Below are 22,340 nucleotides of genomic sequence, written 5' to 3' on the forward strand. Positions count from 1 at the left end.
CTTCCTTTTCTGTAGAAGTTCACAAAACTTTTCACGCAGCTTTTCACAGCACTGGCAGCTAAGGACAGGCTTGTTCAGACTTTGCAGTTACTGAAAAACAAGGCCAAAAATCTGGGATCCTGCCTTGTTCTGAAAATGAGTATGAGAAACGTGACAAGCTGAAACAATTCCCAAAATATGAGGTGGATGACTGCTTTGCAGACAGTAGCTGGAGGAAGTTGCTTGGCTTCCTTGAGAGATCACTGTCTGTGGTGGCTCTGGCTTCTTGCTTGTCCTGCCTGTCATTTGGCAGTGTGAGCGATTATAGCCTCTGTTTGGGGGCAAATGAGTAGAAGCAACTTTGGTTAATGTGGGGATACCAGGCATTTGTAGAGAAGTCAATATGTGGAGCTGTGCAAGAATAAGGGTAAAAATTTGCCTGCTCTTGATCCCAAGCAGTCCAGAGAAATGCCGTGGTACTGTTTCAGCTGTTTCAGCTCTGCATGAGCTGTTGCAGAATGGAACAATGTAACCCAATTGTCCCTTAAAGTCCGTATCCGATTTCTGATATTCAGGCTGAAAACCACGGCTCCTCACTTGCTTTGGGAAGAGCCATATGCTTGTCCTGGTGGTCTTGGAGAGTTCTCCTGGTGGGTGAGAATTTTACTCAAGTCTGACAGACCTACTTTGATCTGGGAAGTGGTCCCAGGTTAGCTATCTAGCATATGAATATTGTATTTTTGCAAAAACACTTTTACCCTCATTAATAGACATTTCTGATATCAGATTTATGCTTGAAGAAGCTGAAACAAGTGTGTGGGGCTGCTGTCTTTGACTCATTAGGTGTTCATGATAGATGGCAATATGGCAGTTGGGAAGTCAATGGTAAGCTTGGGTAAAAGATGCATGTTTTCGAACTCAGAAGAATATTAATGTAGCATGAGGGAAACTCATGGTGTGTCCACTCAAAATTTAACTGTTCCTGAAGTCATTTGGGGAATGTCTTGGTGACAGAGAGAAAAGGATCTTGTGTGGTTCCAGTTGAAAATTATTGGGAGGTCTTGTTTGTACCAAATTAGAACTGCAGCCTCAAGTCCTTATGGGTCACTTACCTCTGAAAATGAATTTTATCACATATTTAGTCTGTCTACCAACAAGTGCAGCTTTCCTTTTTTAGTTCACAAAACTTTCATCATTTATTGCAAGTGAATTTGGTGGTGCAGCTGACTGCCTTCTGTTTGGTAAAAGCAGTGAAGTGCTCTGTGGTTTCTCCAAAAGTTGCTTTCTCGTGCCCTTCATTCCCTTCTCTGTTCCTCCCTCTGTGTTTGCTGGGACCCAAAAATTGCTAGGAATTGGAAAGTAATGCTAATTGTGTCTTTCTGGCTAAAGAGACCAAGTAAACCCCTTAGAGGTGTTTGGATATGTTTGCAAATGCCTTACCAGAGTTTCTATGTGCTTTGGATAATAATCTGTGGTGTTATTTGATGGAATAGTCTGGACCTATGAGCTCTGTATGAGATCTGTCAAATAGTGAGCAAACAAGTATATACTGGTGATTTATTCTACTACAGTTGGGCTTTCTTTTCTTGAAGTTCCTGTGCTTGCTGCTGGTCTTCTGACCAATACATTAAGTCGAAACTTAGGGAAATGCATCCTAAATTCTTACAGTCTTATACTCTTGTCTGGGACACTACCCAGTGCAGCCAGTGAAATCTCTAATTCATCTTCATGTAGTAGTGATCAGTATGTACTTAGTGTCTCTAAAGTCTTGTGGCACTGCCAATTTACCCTACTGTCTTGAATAGGGAAAGTAACAAAAGTAATGGCAAATATTTTCCAAACAGCAATACTTGGAAGGTTAGTTAGGAAGTTCTTCCTAAAGGCAGATAATAGACTTGGATTCCCTTGAGGTGAACCAGTAATGGAAGGGTGTCTTCCTCATGAGTTCAGATATTCTGTCTGTTTTTCTCATGGACTGGTGTATGAGATGACCATGTCCCAGGCCAGTGTTTGAACTTATTCAAGCTTTTGATATATAGAGTTGCTGTTTATATTTTTTTGTATCATTAAGGATTTTTCTGCATAGACCTTTTATATTTTTTTTTTCCTTTCTATTGCCAAAAAGAGTATATTTAAGAGACCCAAGTGGATGTTTGAAGAACATAGGCAATGCCTCTCTTGAACCTTCTGTCTTTTCTCTTGCTTGTGCATAGCCATGCTCAGTTTCTGTCAACTTTTCTTCCCTGGGACCACTTCCAGCTGCTTATCCAGTGCTGGTATATGCACGGAAAGTTTTCCCTTGTTAGGGGAAACATTCCTCTTTTAAGCTCGCTTATTGTTCCAGGGCATACTAGAGAGATGTGTGACACACTGCTTTAGGACTTAATAACAGCCTAGATGTGTTAAGATTGCCAGTGCTACTTTTTGTGTTTCTCTGTGGTTTGTATTCTCTTAACTCATAGTGTGGTTGCTATCTGGAGTAAAACAGTGAATGCTAATGCGTGTGAAACATTTTAGCTAATAATTAGGTGGGTGCAGCTTGGAGTAGGAGTTGTCCTGTTGGCTAGTTGAACTATTTGGAGAAACAAGTTACACAATTTAAGCTGTGAGTAGGAGTGTCTTTAACAACATTTCTCAGTCTAATGAGAGCAAGTCTAATTTCCCTGCCTATGCTGCAGGTTCATGTGTGTCTGCAGAGCTGCCCAGCCAGCAAGCATATCCTGCTCCTCTCACGAGGGGCAGCATTTAGGAATTTTCTCTTGTTTCCAGGATTTTTCTTCAATACTCCAGAGGTTTTGAGTTTTCAGTAACTTCTGAACTTGGGATCTTTCATGTTGACCTGAATAGGACTAGCTGGAGAATAAAAGGTCTTCAAAGGCAGGGATGTTGCACTCAGTGCATATGATCCAGAAGCAGATCAGAATGGTGCTGTTTTGATGATGGACAGTCCTTGACTGTGTTTTTCTTACTGTATGCTACAATGCCTCAAGTGTAGATAACGCATCTGGTAGCATTGCACAGAATGGAAAATGCTCTTAAAAATGTGTGTAGCAAGACAATGTAATTCTGTTTTAAGGTTTACCATAATATTGTCTGATTAAAATACAGCCTTATGTGATACAGCAAAAGTGATAGAGAGGCTTATCTTGCACATACATAGAAGGAAGACTGTTTGTAGGTGGTCTGGCTAGGCTGATATAAATAGTATTAAAAACTCTCACTCTAGCTTATCTGTATTTACCATGACAAGTAATATTTACAGAGTTTGAGTAGGTAGAGCATTCAGTGTTAATCACAGCTGTTTGCTGAATGGCAAAACTGAGTGTTAAGGAACTCTAAAGCTTATTTCAGGAACACTATTTAACCATGTAGTAGTGAATGCAGTGCCATCTGGCCTATAAATAAGAGATGTTGCATCCCGCATGTTACACAAGTAAGAAGTATTTAACGTATATTTAGCTCCTTTTTTTAAGAAAAAAATAAAGTAATCCCATTTTCTAGTCAAGTCATTGAAGGAATGGAAGGTATTTTGAAAATGAAATCTTATTGTAATAGCTTAGCATACCCAACCTGTTTCAGTAATCTTGATTAGCAAATTGGAGAATGTTCAGCTAAAGCATTCAAAAGTGGACACCCTGAGCTGTAATTACACATCTCTCCTCCTGCATTTTGAAGGTCATAGGAATTCAGTGTTTCTGTCTCTTTTTTTTGACCATGTTTGTTGCTGTGTGTGAGGGAAATAGTGTAGAACTGATTTCACCAACCTGATAACCAAGTTTATGTAGAAAACTAGTCTCAATTAGGAGCTTAGCCTACCTATGTTATAGATTTAGGGAATTCCTTGGTCAAACTATAGAACTTTCCTCCGTTTATAAAATTTGGATGTGACTTGTGCCACTGGCCATCTGTTTAGTCTTTCCTCCAGTTAGTGGCTGATAAGATACTTACCCTGTTTTCACTTATGGAATATCTGTAGCTTTTTACAAGCCAATCAATAGAATTGATTATTCAGTTCAAGTAACTGACTATGCAAATACTTTCAATGGCTTTGCTGTTTAAGATGACAAAATTATCGACTTTACATTCTTCTGTGCCTATTTGAAATCTTCCAATGAAGGAATATTTTGGCCTCACAGTTTGTGTCCACTTTTCCCAGCTCTGTTGAGAATAGCAAGTATTAGGAACATAATCGTTACTTTCAGATTTTCTCACTAGAATACTGCCTTGCTTCTCAAACTCCAGAAATGGATTGCGAAGGAAAGCCTCATGTGCCTTTTCCCTTGCATGTTATACAATTGAGAGGAAAGAATAGTGTTTAACTTGGAAGCAACTTACTTCAAGTTGCTTTGCCTCCAAAGAGGAGGAGAGGGAATGCTCTTAAAAGTGCCTTTTGGAAGAATTGTTTTTAAGCATACTGAGGAGATGTAAGATTTCGTCAATACTAAATCTAGTTGCTTTGCAGTTGTTTTTACAGCATCACTTACATTCAAAGGTGGGCCTACAGGACTTCACATGTATGAAGGTAGCTTTGAATGGATAAATTTGCCCTCATTTAGGAAATTAATATATCCTGTAATTTCTGGCTCACATAAGAATTTCTAAGATTTGGTAGCGACGAATGTACGAAAATTGCTCTCCCCTATTTCATGGTGTGGGCTTAGGGTCTCTGTCTTTTAATTCTGTTGCATTAATTTTACAAAAATTCATTACTACTCTATTATTCACACTATAGAACAGGTTTCCACAACTGAAGGGTAACCAAAGAGAGAGGCAGGATGGTGTTTAAAGCTGACGTTTGAAGAAAAAAAAAAGCTTTAAACTGAAGCTGGACTTCTTGGAGAAATAAGCTTCTTGAGAAAAGGAAAATAGCTGCAATTCTATACTATTTGTAGGTTACCACATAATGAATATGAATTTTAAGGGTCTTTCATGCTAACTTTGTATATTTATATGCCAGCATTAAGCAGTAGTTGAAAGCAAGATGAACATAGTGTTGAACCTTTTAAAAAAGGGAGGTAAAATGCATATAGACCACAAATTGCATGGTTTTATGTTAAGAGAACCTTAGGAAATGTGTAATCCATCCCTGTAAGGCTAATACTGCTTTTGTTGTGTTGGAAGTGTCATTACTCCAAAAACCCACGTGGAGCTGATTCTTCAGGTGCTGAGGAAAGATACGATGCTGGCAGGTATAGTAACTGTTAAGAGCGTGTGGGTGAAATAAGTCAGACTCAGGGAAGAAGTGAAGTGGTAGTTAATTCTGGTAAGGGCTGTATTCTATGGAAGGTCTTGAAACCATCCAAATTTAAGCAACTAATTTCATAGAATCACAGCAGGGTTTGGGTGGGAGAGGACTTTCAAAGACCTTCTTGTCCAACTTCACTGCCATGGGCAGGGACATCTTTCACTAGATTGTGTTGCTCAAAGCCCCAGCCAAGCTGGCCTTGAGCAATTCCAGGTGGGGGGTATCCACAGCTTCTCTGAGCAACCCATTCCAGTGTTTCACCACTCCCATCACAACAAAAACAAATCTTCATTGTATCTACTCTACATCTACCCTCTTTCAGGTTAAAACCACTGTCTCTTGTCTTGTCACTGCAGGCCCTGGTAAAAAGTATCTCTTCATCTTTCTCGTAAGCCCTATTTATATATTGAAAGGCTGCAATAATGTCTCCCCAGAACCTTATTTTCTCCAGGCTGAACAACCCCAACTCTCTCAGCCGGTCCTCATAGGAGGGCTGTTCCAGCCCTCTGAGCATTTTCGTGGCCTCCTCTGGACTTGCTCCCAACAGGTCCATGTCCTTCTTATGTTGAGGGCCCCAGAGCTGGACACAGAAGGTATGGGTCTCAGCAGAGCAGAGTAGAGGGGCAGAATCACCTCCTGCAACCTGCTGGTCATGCTTATTTTGATGCAGTCCAGGATATGGTTGGAAGTAGGAGCTGGAGTTTGGAGACTGATCTCAGGCTATTTCTGCAGTCTATGATACAGTCAGTGAAGAGAGGGTGAAAGAAAGAGGCTTTTTTAGGGAGTGAGTTGGAAGAGGACCCCATCCCAAAGGTATGTGCTGTACCTTCAAATACTTATGGTCTGAATTAAGTGGCATTTTGACAGCTGTCTGTTGACTGATTAACCCTGTCATTTACTTGAGGAAAAAAGGCTGCTAAATGTCGAGTTCTCAGTGAATTGTGGGATGGGAGTAGCTTGATAGGATCCTGTCAAATGAGTGACTAGTCACCTAACTGGTGTGTCCTGGGGCAGGTTCATGCATGTTATTTTGGTCAGTGGGGATGAGCTGTAATATATTTAAATACGACTAGTTTAATGCATTTTGTATGCTATTATAAGAGTACATAGTTACCCTCTCATCTCTTGAAAGATCCTTGATAGACAGGAAGACTGGTGCTTTCCTTTTCTACACAAAAAAGATGACTTGCCTAGTTTGAACTCCCTTCTCAGTTTATATTGCATTGAGTGTTTGAAAGTGTATGTGCTCTGTAGGATACAGGGGCAGGACATCATCAGTTAACAGTAATGTTTAGATGCTGGTTCAGTGAGCTGAAGTACTTTGGAACTGGTAGAAATAAACAGATTGTGGACTTGATAATTGCATTTCTGTATGCAGCATCCTTGGACTATGTTCTGTAACTATGGCTACTGCTGCTGCTGCAAAAAAGTAATACCAGACCAAATTCAGAATCTGTACTGATTTTCTCTTTAGCCAACCATATTGTGCAGGACCTTCCCTCGTTGTATGTAAATGTGGGAACCATGCCTGTTCTGTCTTTCCCTTCTCTTTACAGTCTTACAAACATGAGGAAAAGATCACTCTTTATAGGTTGGTGATCCCAAAACTAAATTTGGGATTTTTGCATTCCCTTAAGCAGCTGAAACTTGCTGGAAAGGGTGCAAATAGGGCCATGTGTTTCTGCAGGTGTTTTAGATCTTCCTCTCTTCCAACTCTGTTTTGTTGTTTTCCAAAGCCTGACCTGTTGCAGGCTCAGCTGTGCTGTGCTATTGACATTAGGTCAAAATGTGTGAGATTTTAGTTACTTAAGTAAGACGAGACTGTTGTCCAGTTTTTAGTTGACTAAGGGTCTTTACCTTTCATAATAGTCCTTTTGTCATCTATCTTCGTTTTCTCCCAGCTTTTTCCACATTTCCTTTTTCAACCTTTGTATTTTTCACTTCATTTTTACAAGAAAATAGCATTTGTCTCACTGTGCTTCCCAGTGCTTTCTTCAGAAGCATTTGCTGTTGTACCCCAAGGGCTTGGGTGCTCCCAGTCCTGTTGTGGGCTGGATGGAGATGAAATGGGCCAGATAAGGTTGTCTGTTGTCACTCTTAAGGCTGACTTTCCATCTCCTTGAAAAGGGGAATCATACAGCTGTCCTTGATAAAATTAAAGCACTAGGAAAACGATTTTCAGATTTGTATTTTATAACTTTACAAGGCAGAGTATATTTAATTTATATAGTAAACTGAAAAGGTAATTTCATCCAAGGTAACTAGGGAATGTCTCTCCTTGTCTGTCTGTTGTTGTGTTTTGTTGTTTTGGTTTTGTGTTCGTTGTTGGGGTTTTTTGTTTGTTTGTTTTTTCACACACATGCTCAGTGTTCGGGGGTGTGTGGTAGCATTTGTGGAGAGAATTATTACACTATTAATCCTTTTTACAAGTTTCTGTGAAATAGCTTCTTATTATGGTAGTCTTGGAAAAGTATTTGGGTTTTTTTTCTTTCCTCTTTAGAATAGAGATGAGATTTTGTTTACATTTTTGTATTTCTAAATGCAGTTGGTGAATAGCCTCTGGCAGAACCATGACTCCTGTCTGAGGAGGCTAGATTGATGTTGACTTTGTGTTTTATGGATTGAAACAAACAACTAACTCCCCCATGACTGGTTTTCTCTTCTAAATGAAAATTAGAATTAGAGAAAGACTTGGAAATTGATGAAGTATGACTTCTTTTAGTGCCTTTCAGAAACTTCAGAAAGACTTAACTAACAGTGCATCCACAAAATAAAGGGCCGAGGGAAATGTTTTGACTAGTATATTGTGAAAAATCTTTATTTGCAGTTGAGAGAAGAAAAATTATACTTTATGAAGAGAATGTGTTAGTATATCAGAAAACATGTCTGAAAAATAGCAAGAAATCTAGAATTTTGCTTGCAAATGACTGAATATCCTGTCTCTTAACATACCTTAAAAGCAGAAAAATGTTAGTGAGCATAGGATGTGTTAAGAACCTGTTGGTAAATTTAAGGAAGAGCTATATCTCTGCTCTGTAGTGTATCAGAGATCAGTGCTTCAGTACATCAGTGTGCCTTTTCCATTTTTATCTGTATTCTGTACTGTAACTGTCATGTTTTGCCATTTGAAATTGCAGCACAGGGGTTTAGAGGGAGCCTCTTCTGTAACTAGTTGAAATTTTAGAGTAATGAGTTAGAAGTTTCTTCTTATTTCCTGACCTCTACTTCAGATTGATCCACCTTTATACTTCAATCTAATGGGCAGCTTTGCTGGTGTAAATTTCATAGACTTATTCTCTATTTTACATTACATAGTGAGAAATGTTATTTTGCCTGTTGGGGTCCCCTTGCATTGCATTTGGACTGGAGACCTTGGAAAAAGTAGAAAGGATTGATTCAAGTGGTGGAGGGCCGTGTCTTTATTATTTTTCTCCTCCAGAAACCAGAGTTGTTAGAGATGAAAACATAAATGCCCCCCATAAGAAGAGAACCTCCTCCAGGACCGTGATCAGCCACAGTTGGTCTCTGAAGCGTGTGGTAGGCGGTGGGATGCAAAGGCAGCTCTTGGTGGGTGTCCACAAGGTCACCAGTACCCAGTGGGTCCCCATGGCACTGCTGGCTGGGGCGGTCCCTGCGCCTTCCGTGCACCTTTCTGGCAGTTGTATTGACCCATGTGTTTAAGGGGGTTTATTCTATGTTGGGTTAGGGATCTGCATTATTCTTTTTTTGCAGGGTTATTTTTAAGCAGGATCAATTTCTTGAGTCAATACGCTGGCCTGCCCCAGTGTAATGATACGATGAGGATGGTTAAGATGGTGGTTCCCAAGTTCTTGCTGTTGGCTGTGGCTAAACAGAAATCTTTGTCAGCAAAACCACATTCAAAGTGGTGTCTGATCTAAGAAGAGCAATTAAGAGATTGCACTATTTTACTAATCGACACTTCAGTATAATGGGGAGGGAGATAAGTAAATGCGAGGTGATCTGTAAACACAAGATTACAAGGCAGCTTGGCAGTGTGTGCATCCTTTTTGTATTCTTTTGTTAAAAGTGAATCATGGCCCGCATGTAATACAAGCCTGAAGAGAAAGTGTGAAATTCGAAGGAAGATTGGAATAGGTTTCTGGAAAACCTGTAACCAAAATGTAAAGGCAGTGCGTGGGTGGCAATGTGAGTAAGAGCAGACCTATGTTCCTCTTGGAGAGAAACTGTTCTCCATCACCTCTCCCCTTCCACTGATTTGGTTCATGTGAGAATGTCAGATACCGTGTGCCACCTTGACTTGTGGTTTGTAGTGTTAAAATTTTTATATGAGAGCTCTTTCTTGTGTCATTGAAATGATGGCTTCCTGCAACCTGGTTTCTGTCAGATGATTTTGAGTGGCAGTAGCTGAGTTATTCTCACTTATGTGTTAATTGTATTAGGCTTCTACTAAAAGGTCTTCACCTATAAGGTATGTTGTAACTGTCTTTCTTCTGGAGGAATACAGAACCCATTGGGTAAAGTTTGTTTATTTTAAAAGGTAGGGAAGACTGTTGAGGCTGTAATCAAAGCTCCTGTGAGATTCCATTCACTGTTCTTTAAATACAGTATGAGATCGGTGCTTGAAGTAAGGATCTATTTTTCAGACGTCATCCAAAGCCAATCTGTGAAAAATCTTCTTTCCCTTTTAATAACTCATTACATCAGTTATGTTGCTTTTCCTGCTTAAATAACTGTATTGGAGTTGCAATATGAAGGCTTTTCTTTAGTATTATTCAGGTTACCATCTGCATTTTTACTGGGGCTAGCTAATGATCATGTGATTCAATATGCTTGTATTGTTTGAAGTGTAAACAAGTATTTCAGTTTTATGTGTTCTCACTCTGTGGTCCATCCTCCCACCCCCCTTCAAAGGTGTACAAACAAAAACATTTTGGGTTTAAATTTATCGGGTGTTTCAAATTTAGTGGAATTCCTGTTTTAATCTAGATTTTATTTAAGGCCTAGCACCCTGTCCCTCTCCCCTGCACACCATGATGAAACATATTCTCTTGTAGGGAACTATTTATTTGCAGTCACCATATCTGATTTTTATTTTCCCCTGGGATGCTGGAGGATTAGAGCAGATTATAGTGCTGGGATAATGTCTGACTCCTTGTGTTCCATTTAGTCATAAATAAACCCCTGAAAAATCTGAATGTTGCTATGGTGATGATAGTAAAAGCCTGGGATATGGAGTAAATGAGCCGCTTAGAAGCATAATGTCACTTACAGTAATGAGCACGCTGTTGTTAGAGTAGTGATGGGTGTACCTGATGCTCTGTAACTTTGCTAGCCCCCACCAGATTCTGAAAGCGAGCAAATAAATGCAGTTCATTTGAATATGCTGTCTTCAGTAACTTACAGCTACTGACCTTTTAACAAATGGAAATTTGTGCTTTGTCTGTTTACTTTCTGGCTTTAATGTGTTGAAGTATCACGGAGAACCATGCAGAAACATCCAGTCTTTGTATGCTGCCTTTCACATGATGGGCTGATTGAATTAAAACAACAGAAAAATCAACTCACAGCAATTCTATGTAAACAGACACTTTCCTTCTCTGAAAGTGTGGAATATGAGGAATAAGATTGCATTAAAATGTGGTTTGCTCCTTTTATGTTTTTTTTCCAGTCTATATAACCTGGCTTCACTGGAACTTAGAGAAAACTTGCTGACATATTTACCTGAGTAAGTGACGTTTTGTGTGTTTGATTGTGTTAACATAAAATCTGCTTCTTAAAATTTGCTAAGATTTGAAACTGAATGACAGTTAGAAAAAATATTCAGTGCTGACTGACAACATCATTTAAGAGATACAGCTTTGTTTTAGCAACACCTGGTTACATCCATTACCTCTGGTTCCACTTTGTTAGTAGCAAGAACCTGCAGTCTGTGTCAATTGGTTCTGATCTAAATAAATATTTTATATAAAACACAGCATCACCGAGCATTTCTTCCCAAACACAGCAGGAAGTGAGGGTATTGGTTTGGGTTGTTCTCATGCTGAAATTTCATAACTGCGAAAGTAGGCTAATAGGATCTCAGACATTTCAACTCCAGACCTTCAGAGCATTTAAATAAGCATTTGGGTTTATGGCTAAGTAACCAAAAGCTTCTAAAACCTGGAAATCAAAGCCTTGGTGACAAACTAGGCCTACTGATGTCTAAAATCTGACTCGACTCACTGTGATTTTGGCAAGAAAAAGATACCTAGACATTTCTGTGTTGTCTGTATTGTGGAAGAGGCATTGGTGGTCTTCTGTAAGATTAATCAGTTATCTTATAGTTTGGGGATCCTTTTTGGCTGCCTTGAAGAAGCCTCTTTCTTTCTTCACTAACCTGCTGCTTCTTCAAAGAGTTTTGGTGACTCCTATTCTGCTTGCTTAGATAATCTAATAGATACTGTAATAAATTTAACCTATTTTAATCAGAATCTCTTCCCCAGTCGCTTTGGGATCCTTTTTTCCTGTCAGTCTACCCAGCACCTCAATTGCAGCTGTTTGTAGCTGTGAGCCACAAGGCACTTTAGATGTCAGTGGTCAGAAGATAAGAATTGCTAGCTAGGTCTTGCCATGTGGTGTCAGAATTAAGCTGTCACAAATGCTGACAATTTTATTGCTCCTGGAAAATTCTGACTGTCAGTAATGTCTGGCTGATGAGTCTGGCTGGCTTTCGTAGTACTGCAGCTTTGGACAAGGTAAGCAAGAGCTCTACAGCAGGCTGCTTTTGAAGTAGAAGGATGGACCTCTGTGTCTGTTCATATTCCAAGAACTTCTACATCTTTCTGGGCTTCCCTCTGTTTGCATCTTCAAATCCAACCCAAAATACTTCAGAAAGTGATAGATCAGGTTGAGAAGATACATGATGGATTTGTTGAGTCTTGAATCACACTGTTACATGTGATCACTGTGGGGAATTTTTATCCAGGTGCATAACTAAATTCGCCCTAAAAATAAACCCAACCAACTATACTAAACTATGTGGCACTGTTGACCCTGAGGGACTGATGGTTAAAGTAAAAGAATAATGATTTGATTGCCTATACTAAATTTTATGTTTCAAGAGCATACAGTTACACTGACAAACCAAGTTATTTTTTCAGTAAGATATTACTGCAAATAGTCTATGCCCAGTAAAATAACTGTCTGTCTACAATACACTGTAATTTGAAATACGAGTTTCAGTAAAATGAGCTCATTCAAATACATGGGGTTTCTGTTGGTTTAGTCTGATGTGGTTTTGTTTTGACTTATCTGATAGATCACTTGCCCAGCTGCAGCGACTAGAAGAACTTGATTTAGGAAACAATGAACTTTATCACTTGGTAAGAGAACATGCCACTGATAGTGCACGTTGGCCTTGTTTTACGCATCATTTAGGTTAAATAGGTTGTAGGATGTCCAAAATTGAAGAAAGAAAAATATATGGAGGGAGAGTCTTTCTGTATGTACAGATGAATTTTGGCAGTGAGTCGGTGCTTCTCATATCTGGATAGTCTCATTCAGTACAATATTTCTTTACCCAAGAAACCACAGCTGATCTCTAGAAAATGAGAGCACTGCACAGACTTTTTCTGCAGAAAGAAAAAGGAGTGGAAGGGCACAAACTCTTGTCTGCACTTCCGATTGCCGTGAACACATGGGCTGCTGCAGGGAGCTGGGTGGGCTAAGCACAGATGGAAGCTCAGCGGTTTCCAGGGCGGGAACAGGAATCTTTGGGAGGGGGCCGAGGCAAACGCTGCGGTGTCTGACATCGTGGCAGGTAGATGCACCAAAAGGTATCAGTCATCTCCCTTAAGCTAACTTGATTAAATGTTGGATTTGCAGTAGATTAAGAGTGTGCGATGCAGTTTGTTAGTGCCTGCCAGGTAAAGTATGGTAGCTTGTTAAGCCGTAGAAATTAATTTGTATGATGGAGTTCCCAAATGCTCACATTCACCCTTGCTGCATTTAACCATGGTACTTCTAAATAATGCTTGGAGTAAGGATTGGTTTGCTCAGACTGTAATTATGGGGTGGCCATTTGTTTTTTACTTGAAGCTGCTATGCTACTTAACATTTTTACTTTTTATATTATAGCCAGAAACAATTGGTGCACTTTTCAATCTTAAAGACCTCTGGTTGGATGGAAACCAATTAACCGAAATACCTCAGGTAAAGATGAGCTCTACTGATACTGTTTTGATGATGCTTTTTAAAGAAAACCTTTTTATCCATACCTAAAGGGTGGTGATCCAAAATGAATAGTTTTTCTCAGTTCGTTTTCCTGGGTTTGGTTTTGGATGTGTAAGGGCTTTCTCTTAATAAGTTCCTCAGTAAGGCATTGTACATAGAATCATACAATGGTTGGGGTTGGAAGGGACCTTAAAGGTCATCTGATTTCAACTCCCATGCCATGGCCATGGACACCTTCCGCTAGACCAGGTTGCTCAATGCTCCATCCAACCTGGCCTTGAACACTTCCAGGGATGGAGCATCCACAGCTTCTCTGGGCAACTTGTTCCAGTGCCTCACCACCCTCATGGGAAACAGTTTCTTCCTTGTATCTAATATAAATATACTCTCAGTTTAAGGCCATTACCCCTTGTCCTATCACTACATGCCCTTGTAAAAAGTCCCTCTCTGGATTTCTTGTAGCCCCTTTTAGGTACTGGAATGCTGCTGTAAGGTGTCCCCAGAGCCTTCTTTTCTCCAAGCTGAACAAACCCAGCTCTCTCAGCCTGTCTCCCTAGTAGAGGTGCTCCAGACCTCTGATCACCTTCGTGTCCCTCCTCTGGACTTTCTCCAACAAGTCTGTGTCCTTCTTATGTTGGGCCTCTAGAGCTAGACTCACTGCTGTAGGTGGGGTCTCACCAGAGTGGAGTGACCTGCTGACCACACTCCTTTTGATGCAGCTCAGGATCCCATTGGTATTCTAGGCTGCGAGGGCACATTGCCAGATCATGTTGACATGACATTAGATGTTGTCAGACATTTTCTTCAAAAAATTTTGACAAAGGAATGTTTCCTAATAGGCACATTGTTCAATTTATAGGATGACACATCCTTTGTTTATAGTCCTGGCTCAGTGATCAAGGAGCCACTAGTTGGCTGAGCTAACTCTCACCTTTTGTATCTATTTTTAAATTGCAGTTTTCACAGCTTTGAAGAGGAATCATTAGGTTTTTTTGCAGTCATCTTCTTCTATTCAAATACAGTGTTTGGGAGAAATACAATCATAGAACTCTTGCCATAAATAGAAATTTTGATTTATGCAGGCAAATCCCCCATCTGACATCAGTCATGGGATGAAGTGCCTTAGCATTTAAAGCTTACAGCACTCCAAATTCCCTTTCTTAAGAACTGTCATAACATGTGCGATTGTTTCTTTCCCCCTTTTTCCTTTAGAGCAAAGTCAAAACCTGTTTTCCCCTCTTCCTTGTTCAGTTTGCTGTTAGTTGCTGTATTGATCTCATGGTCAACAGTGTAATTTGGAAATTAGTTACAGTTTAGTGGGTTTTGTTGACTTTGTTGTTTGCTTGGACTACTAATTCTTTAAGTAGATGTAGTTAAACACTGATTATCATTCATAAAAGGTCAAGTGTGACTTCAGCAGCTGTTTTTATTTAAGCTGGCCGTTATTGTATATTTGGTATAATGTCCAAAAGATAGGATAAAGGGTGTGTGTATATGTGTTTAATGAAAGGCCCTCTTGAGGGGCAAACATTTCTAAAATTAAAGGACTGATCTTGTGAGTTAGGATCAAGGCTGTCATTGTGCGATGATTTCATATATGTAAAAGAAAAGGACATTTCTGCCCTAGACATTCTGTTCTCTGGAAGGTGCTTTGGATGACTGAAATAGGAACTATTCTAGAGCGTGTATAGGGTTGTCTGTATATACGGAATGGGAGGGTGCTGTGATGGCTAACAGGAACAAAGGCATTTCTCTGTCAGACTTTTAAGCTAATTGGCAGATTACCACTGTAAAAAATTAAGTAATCATTAATAATTGTAGATGATGGCAGTAGAACTTGGCAGTTAAAATATGCTTGCTAGAGCAACACTCCCAGTTCCTATTTCTACATTTGTTGCAGTTGGGAGATGTGAAGATATGAAATCCCTAGATGTCATGGCATGTTGCTGTATCAGCCAAAAGAAACTAATCCTAATTTGCCTAGGGTTAATTGGGAGGGGCAGACTTTAATTACGTGGAGGTTGATAATCTCTAGTTCTCAAACAACAACTTTGCAGTCTTTACTTGGGGATAACTCCAGTTTTGGCTGATGCTTGCCTGGGTGTGCTCAGCATACCTTGTCTGACTACTGAAACCAGTCTTAATAGTTAGAATAAGGAACTGTGTCTGAATCGCTTGGTTGGTTTTATCATATGGAAAATATGATTGTTTACTTTTTTCTGCATTTAGAGGTCAGAGAAAGAATGACCAATTTAGAAGTCATAAAGGGAATTGTTTTTCCTTCTGGAATTTCATTGCAATGGTACATTTTTCGAATTGCTTTGTTACGTGTTTGGGCATGACTTAAATTTTTTTTTTTCGTCTTGTATCGCAGGAAGTAGGAAACCTGAAAAACCTGCTTTGTCTGGATGTTTCTGAAAATAAATTGGAATGCCTTCCTGAAGAAATTAGTGGTCTGACTTCTTTAACAGACTTGCTTGTTTCTCAGAATTTACTTCAGGTCTTACCTGATGGCATTGGTAAGTACAAGGTGAATGCTGTCAGACAGAACCATTTAGTCCACCGTAAGTTGAAAGTTGTTTGTTTTCAAGTCTTCTGAAGTCTTTTTGTGCAAGAGATGAGCTTGTCTCAGCGATTATTTTTCATAGTATGAAATGCATAGCTCTATTTTCTCATTTTAATTGTGTACATAATGACTATCTCGGACTCCTTTTTTGGCCTTCACTTAATACCTGCCCAACCAAAAGTTAATATATCATCGCAGTTCATACTGTGTCCATGTCACTGTTATAACTCTTTACGTTTTAAAAGTCTAGCTTGTAACATGCTGTAGGTCACTTGATAATGCTGGCTGACAGTATCACTACAAAAAAGACATCCTTTTTAGTAGGGATATGTAATTATCTTCAATTGGACATTCTGATTAATCCTATACTGAGCCCAGTGGAAGGCTGTTCTGGCTTCAGCACATTATTCCTCACACTCGAGTATCCAAACTACAGCCTTTCTGTGTCTGACCCTTTAAAACAGCTTTAATAACTGAGGAATGTTTTTTGAAGCAGTACCAGTGCCTTTTTAAAGGTAAATGTGTTTACACCTGCAGCAGTTGTGAAAAGTAGTCAGTGAGGCATTGTTTCTCTGCTACTCATCAGCTGTTTTTCCTGACAGTCTCATGTTGCAAGACCATGCCTTCTCCTTGCCAGGATTTTTTTTTTTTTTTTTTTTTTTAAATAAAGGTGTAGGAGAAGGAGGAATGTGGGAAACAATGGGCAGACCTTCCCCCTCCCTCTCTATGGTATGTGAGCCTGAGAAAAGAGCAGTGTTTTTCTAGAAATTAAGCTTGGGAGAGCAGGGTGACTACTGTGTGTCCTACAGCTGGCTAGCATGTGTTTGGCAGAGGCTCGCAGCAGCCCTCTCTGGTGACCTGAGCTGGCCAGTACAGGTGTTGCACATGAGAAATGGAGCTGTACCTTCTGCAAGGTGACAGCCACGCAGCCTGCGCCAGGGAAGCTCGGCTTTAACACCAGCTGCTGAGCAAGAGGAGCTGCTGCTTCTCGACAGCCCTGTGAAATGGAGTTGCTTTGCTGGGGAAGGTCATTGCAAAGGGCCAGGCCATTTCAGGCCAGGTCTAGTTTGCCTGTGCATTTTGTAACATCTTCTGGATCTAATTTTGTTACAAAGGCAAAAAAAAAAAAAAGCCACTTTTGTGAATATAATAGCTTACTTGTGTTTGGAAAATTGGGTAGGGCAACAGTATATATTTTGTATAATACTGGAACTTACTGCGTTAAACTGGGGAATTGTGGTGTTGTGGTTGAAGTGAAACTCGCTGGTCTCTGTGGAAGCTACTGGGAGGGGTTTAGCTGATCACTGAAATGCTGGTTGGACTGGTGGATCTGTAGAGCCCTCGAAGCATGGCTGTCACCAACACTAGTGGATCAGGTCAACTGTGGCTGTGTCTCACCAAGTCTCTGAAGCCCCTCACGGAGATGGCTCCAGCATCCGTGGGCAGCCTGTGTCAGAGCTGTACCACCTTCCACTGAGGAAGCTTCTCCAAGTGTCCAGCCCATGCTTCAGTTTGTGGCCATTGCTGTCTCACCTGCCACTGCAGAGAGGAGTTTGGCTCTGTCATCTCTGTAACTGCCTTCAAGTAGTTGTGGGCTGTTCCCAGATGCGTCCTTGGCTGCTGCTTTGCTGGAGTCAACAAAGTCAGCTCTCCCAGCCTCAGCTCACATGTGCTCTGGTCACATTGGTAGCTTTGTGCTGGACCGCCATCACCATCTCACTTGAATTGTGGAGTTGTGGGGGAAGACCGGAGAGGACATGAAACTGAGTGTGATTTCACAGGTGTGGCCTCACTGGTGCCAAGTAGATAGGATATAGTAACTTCCATTGATCTGCTGGCTGTAGTTCTAACATAGTCCAGCCAGTGTTTATTTCTGGTGAGAGCTCACTGCTAGTTCATGTTCAGCTTGCTGCTCACCATAGCCCCCAGGTCATTTCCAGCAGGGCTCCTGTACAGCCCGTCACTTCCCAGCCTGTGCTGGCGCATGGGTTCATTCTGCGCAGGTGCAGAGCTTTGCACTTTTCCTTGCTGAACCTCAGGTTTCTCTGTAGGTTGCTATCTTTCTGTGTATCAGCTCTCTCTTCATGGTGTAGCATCATCAGCAAATTTGGTGTGCCAGCCTATGACAGCTCTTTTGGACCACGTGAGCATGGGCTGGGACATGTCAGCAGTCAGTGGTGTCTTCTGAATTCTCTGTCTTGGGTTCTGCCTGGATCAGCTCCTCTTGGCACCAAAGACCATTCTGGTAAAAAGGAGCAGAACAAAGTGAACTTTCTGCTCGGAAATGGTATTTTGTCCTTTCTGGGGAGAAGACCTTCAAAGAAGTTTGATCTGTAATCTGTTGGGTTTCATATCTGACTAACTGCGTTCTATATTAGGATAAAGAGACCTTGATCCTGTTTAGTTTTGGGCTGTCACTTCAGTGCAAGCCTTACTTACTCTGGCTGAATAGGCGTAGGTGATCTTCTGGACACTTCTTTTTTAATAAACATTGTATAATTGAGGAAAAAATAGATCATTTTGCCCTGTTTATAGGCCTTTGCGTAGACATGTCCTTGTAAGGGTGCCATTCAGATCGCAACTTTAATACAATTTAATGTGCGTAAATATTGGATATGAATATTTATATTGAATATGAATTTAGTGATGTTATAAACTTGCAAAAATAGTGCGAGCACCAAGAGAAGCAGTGCTTGTTTTTTTTTGGTTGTTTTTTGTTCGCATTTTGTTTACCTGAAAATAAATTTTCACTGTGTTAGAGACTTTCTAAAAGTTTTGCAGCAGTAAAATTTTCTGTAATTAAAGCAGGTTTTGGAGGATACTAAGCTAAACAAACATGTTGTTCTTTCTGTACAGGAAAACTGAGGAGGCTCTCCATTTTGAAGGTTGATCAGAACAAACTTATTCAACTAACGGATTCAATTGGAGACTGCGAAAGCCTTACTGAACTAGTTCTAACAGAAAACCAACTGCAGGTAGGCATGGCCAGGGCTGCTCAAATGGCCGGTGGTAATAAGACCTGCTGCTAAGTGCTGAGTCACTTAACTCATCAGGTTACTCACCATTGCTACTGTTAAATAGCAAATTTCTTTTAAATGCATTTTATTTCTAACCTGTTAAGTGAATGCTGACAATCAAGTTGTGTGTAGCAATAATCCTCCTTTCCAAAGGCTTACACAATTACATATTCACTCTTGAATCTTTCATGATCAGTGAGGGAACTGGAGCACCTGGGCTGCAGGTATCACTTACTTTGTGTTTTTAATGTGGAGTTTGTGGCACATTGCGTTGTTGCCAATTTTTGATGTGCTGGAACTGAATAAGAGCCCTGAGCACTGCAGAGCTGCAGTTGTACCATTCCTTGCTCTGCTGCTCTGCTCCAGCTAGGTGTTAAATACAATACGTGGTCAATTAAAATAAATCTCAGACTTCCTTGCATTAGATGTTTCCTTCCATTATTTTGAAACTGTCTTCACATGATGCTGACACTTGGAGAGCAGAAGTGTTGATAAAAGTCTAGATTTGAGCATTTCTTAAGTTAGGCTGGTGCTTGGTTGAGTTAGGAGCTTCAGGCTATTGGAAAGACGCCTCTCCAGAGGTCAGTTCATAGAACGTAAGTTAGAAACTTGGCTGTCTATTATTTGTTTAGGAACCCTAAAGTTATATAATACGTACATTCTGCATACATGCTTTGGTACATGGCTGTTGTGCATCTGTCATCTTAGTGCAGAATCCGTGAGTGAATTTATATCAGAAACTGGTGTTCCTGGACATTACTTCTGCGAGATAAAACCTTGGATGTCCTTTGGAAGGCCTGGTAGTGATGAGGGTTAACTACACTCTGATTTTGAAAGTGGATCAGTCTATTGATTCTATTAAGCTAAATAAATTCTATTAAATTAAATAAATAATCTATTAAATCTATAAATAAGTCCATTAAGTCTATTAATGTTAATTTATTTTAAAGTGGGAAGTTTTGTTCCAACTCCATGAATTTACAAATTCTGTTTGCATATTGTTTTCTATTTGTTGGAACAGTCGTTGCCGAAGAGCATTGGAAGACTAAAGAAGCTGAACAACTTGAATGCCGATAGAAACAAATTAACATCATTGCCCAAAGAGGTAAGTTTTGTGCAAGTAAGTCTCACAGATGTGATTATACAAAACAAAAAACTCTTGATTTCAAGTGCCTACAAGAAGTATCAGGAATCTTTGCTCCACTGGCTGTTTTTCGCAAACTGATCATAACCAGAAGCTTGTCCATTAGATCTGAGGAGCAGCTGTGGTGGTTTGGTGGCTTGGAAGTGCAAAATGTCTTTGCAGTTGAACAAGAGGGTTTGGGTCTAATTAGTTTGTAACTAGTAATTCCCAGTGTGTCAGGTCACTACTTGAAGACTGGGAGTTCTGTTAGAGTGAATGCATTTAAACGTCAATATGCCTCTTCTGTATGTAGTGTGAAAGTATTGCCAGAGTATTCCTCGCCTCACTCTTGTGAGCAATAGCAAAGGGAAGGTTTCATATTCTGAAAAATGATTCAGAGACTGTTTTGACAATCTTTTTGTTTTGGGGATCTCAGGACTAATTTTGCCTTTAAATATGTGGACCTGGTGTGATCAAGATCACTGATACCTGAAATCTTACAATGATGTTCACTAGGGCTTCTTGTCTATCATAACAGTATAATGGAATGAAATGAGACTAGAATTTCTGTTGTGAAACTAAATGTAATGAAGGCATTACAAGTTTAGTTCAGCACTAAATTCTGGAGAAAGGCTGGGGGAAGCAGCATCTTGTGATTAGAGCATAGGATTGAGAGTTGGCTCTGCTTGCACTCCTGTTTCTGTCCAAGTAGTTCTCCCCCTTAATTTGCCTGTTTCTAACATGTAGCTCTGAGGTCATAGCTTTTGTTCACCACTCTCAGTCACTTCAGGAGCAGGAGGGGTTTGTACTCAGGTGGCAGCTGGTGGATGGGAATTGAGAGGAGTATCAGCTCTGCCTCGTGAGACCACACTTCTGCTCAGGCCCGCTTACTTACAGAGCTTGGACTGCTTGAAGAGGAGGTGTGAGGAGGGAACAAAGTGGCTGGGAACCAGGATCTGGGGAAGAGTCGATGGTCTGAAGAGGAGGGGTTGAGCAGGGGCAGAGGATGCTGCTGTAGCACTGTCAGCAACAATTCCAGTGGCCCAGGTCTGAGCTGCCACAGGTCAGTTGCCTAGTTGAGGCTCCACAATAACCTTTTTGCTCCTTTACAGATTGTCTTGAAAGTGTATGTTTGACAGGGTGTAAGGTGAGGGAGGGAAGAGGAGAGTACTGCAGCACCTTTAGCAGGATGGCATCTCCTCTGCAGAGGTGCTGCTGTTCTGCACATAAAATTGCAGAGGGTGCACCCAGACAGGTTGCAGAAAAGGTAATAAGAGGCAGGACCTTGGGAAAACCATGTTTCTGGGTATGTAATAGAAATTTTGATCTTGTACTTATTCAGCAGAAAACTTTCCATGTCTCTGCAGAGAACTTAATACATTACACGGGTGTCATAGACTATCCGTGCTTGGGACTCGTACAGTTTTGTGTTTAGTGCACTTTTAAGCAGAATTGCTTTGAGTTTGTTATAACATGCAAGGTTTTATGATACACTTTCCTGCCAGATTGGCCATTAGTAGCTTAGGTAGTGTACGAGCACTTTTCTTAGTTTACTTGAGTTCATGGTATTGGAGACAGTGCATGAGGTGAGCAGTATTGCAGGAAGAAGAGCAGGTAAGAGGAGGAGGCTCATCATCAGAAACAGGCAAAGCAGGGTGACTATGGTGTGTGTCTGTTTGGGGGGAACAACAGAGTCAAGGGCTTGGTGCAGAATGATAAAAGGACTGATGCTGAACAAGAAAGTGGAGATTTTGAACCAGAAATGGGTTTCAGAGGTGTAAAGTGTTGCCCAGTTGGTGAAGGATGTGGAGGTATCGAAGGGTGAAGAACAAGAATGTGTGTTAAGAACATCAGCGCACATGAGAGGGGAGGGGACATCTGCACAAGGGGTGAGATAAAGTCAGGGATGAGTCTCTGTTTGGAGAAGGTGAGTGATGAGGAAATGGAAGGTGGTATCTGGAATGAGGTGAGCGGGGGAGTTGGAGAAAGTCCAGGAAATAAGGATGAGAGAGGGTGGTCCCCAGGGAGCTTGGCAGAGAAACAGAAGAAACAAATCTCCTTGGCGTCCACTTCTTTGAAACTTGGAAATTACATTTAACATAAGATCTCCAGAATGTTTCATTAAAGCACGTTGTGCTCTGTGGATTTTTATTTTTTTTTTAATATTTTTAAAGGAAGTCTGTCTTCCTCCAACTGGAGGGTCATATCCACCCTCTA

The 22,340-nt window shown here is 40.6% G+C and overlaps 1 protein-coding gene across 1 annotated transcript in view; it reads left to right on the forward strand.

Moving 5' to 3' along the window:
* The window catches only part of LRRC1 (leucine rich repeat containing 1), a 71,729-nt gene that overhangs the window by 36,367 nt on the left and 13,022 nt on the right, over positions 1–22,340 (forward strand). Inside the window, exons 5-10 of the mRNA XM_065056112.1 lie at positions 10,875–10,931; positions 12,504–12,567; positions 13,322–13,396; positions 15,792–15,936; positions 18,840–18,958; positions 20,022–20,105. Coding sequence (XP_064912184.1) covers positions 10,875–10,931; positions 12,504–12,567; positions 13,322–13,396; positions 15,792–15,936; positions 18,840–18,958; positions 20,022–20,105 — 544 coding nt within the window. The remainder of the gene's footprint in view (positions 1–10,874; positions 10,932–12,503; positions 12,568–13,321; positions 13,397–15,791; positions 15,937–18,839; positions 18,959–20,021; positions 20,106–22,340) is intronic.

This window comes from Columba livia, chromosome 3, assembly GCF_036013475.1.
Source record: "Columba livia isolate bColLiv1 breed racing homer chromosome 3, bColLiv1.pat.W.v2, whole genome shotgun sequence".
Lineage (NCBI taxonomy): Eukaryota > Metazoa > Chordata > Aves > Columbiformes > Columbidae > Columba > Columba livia.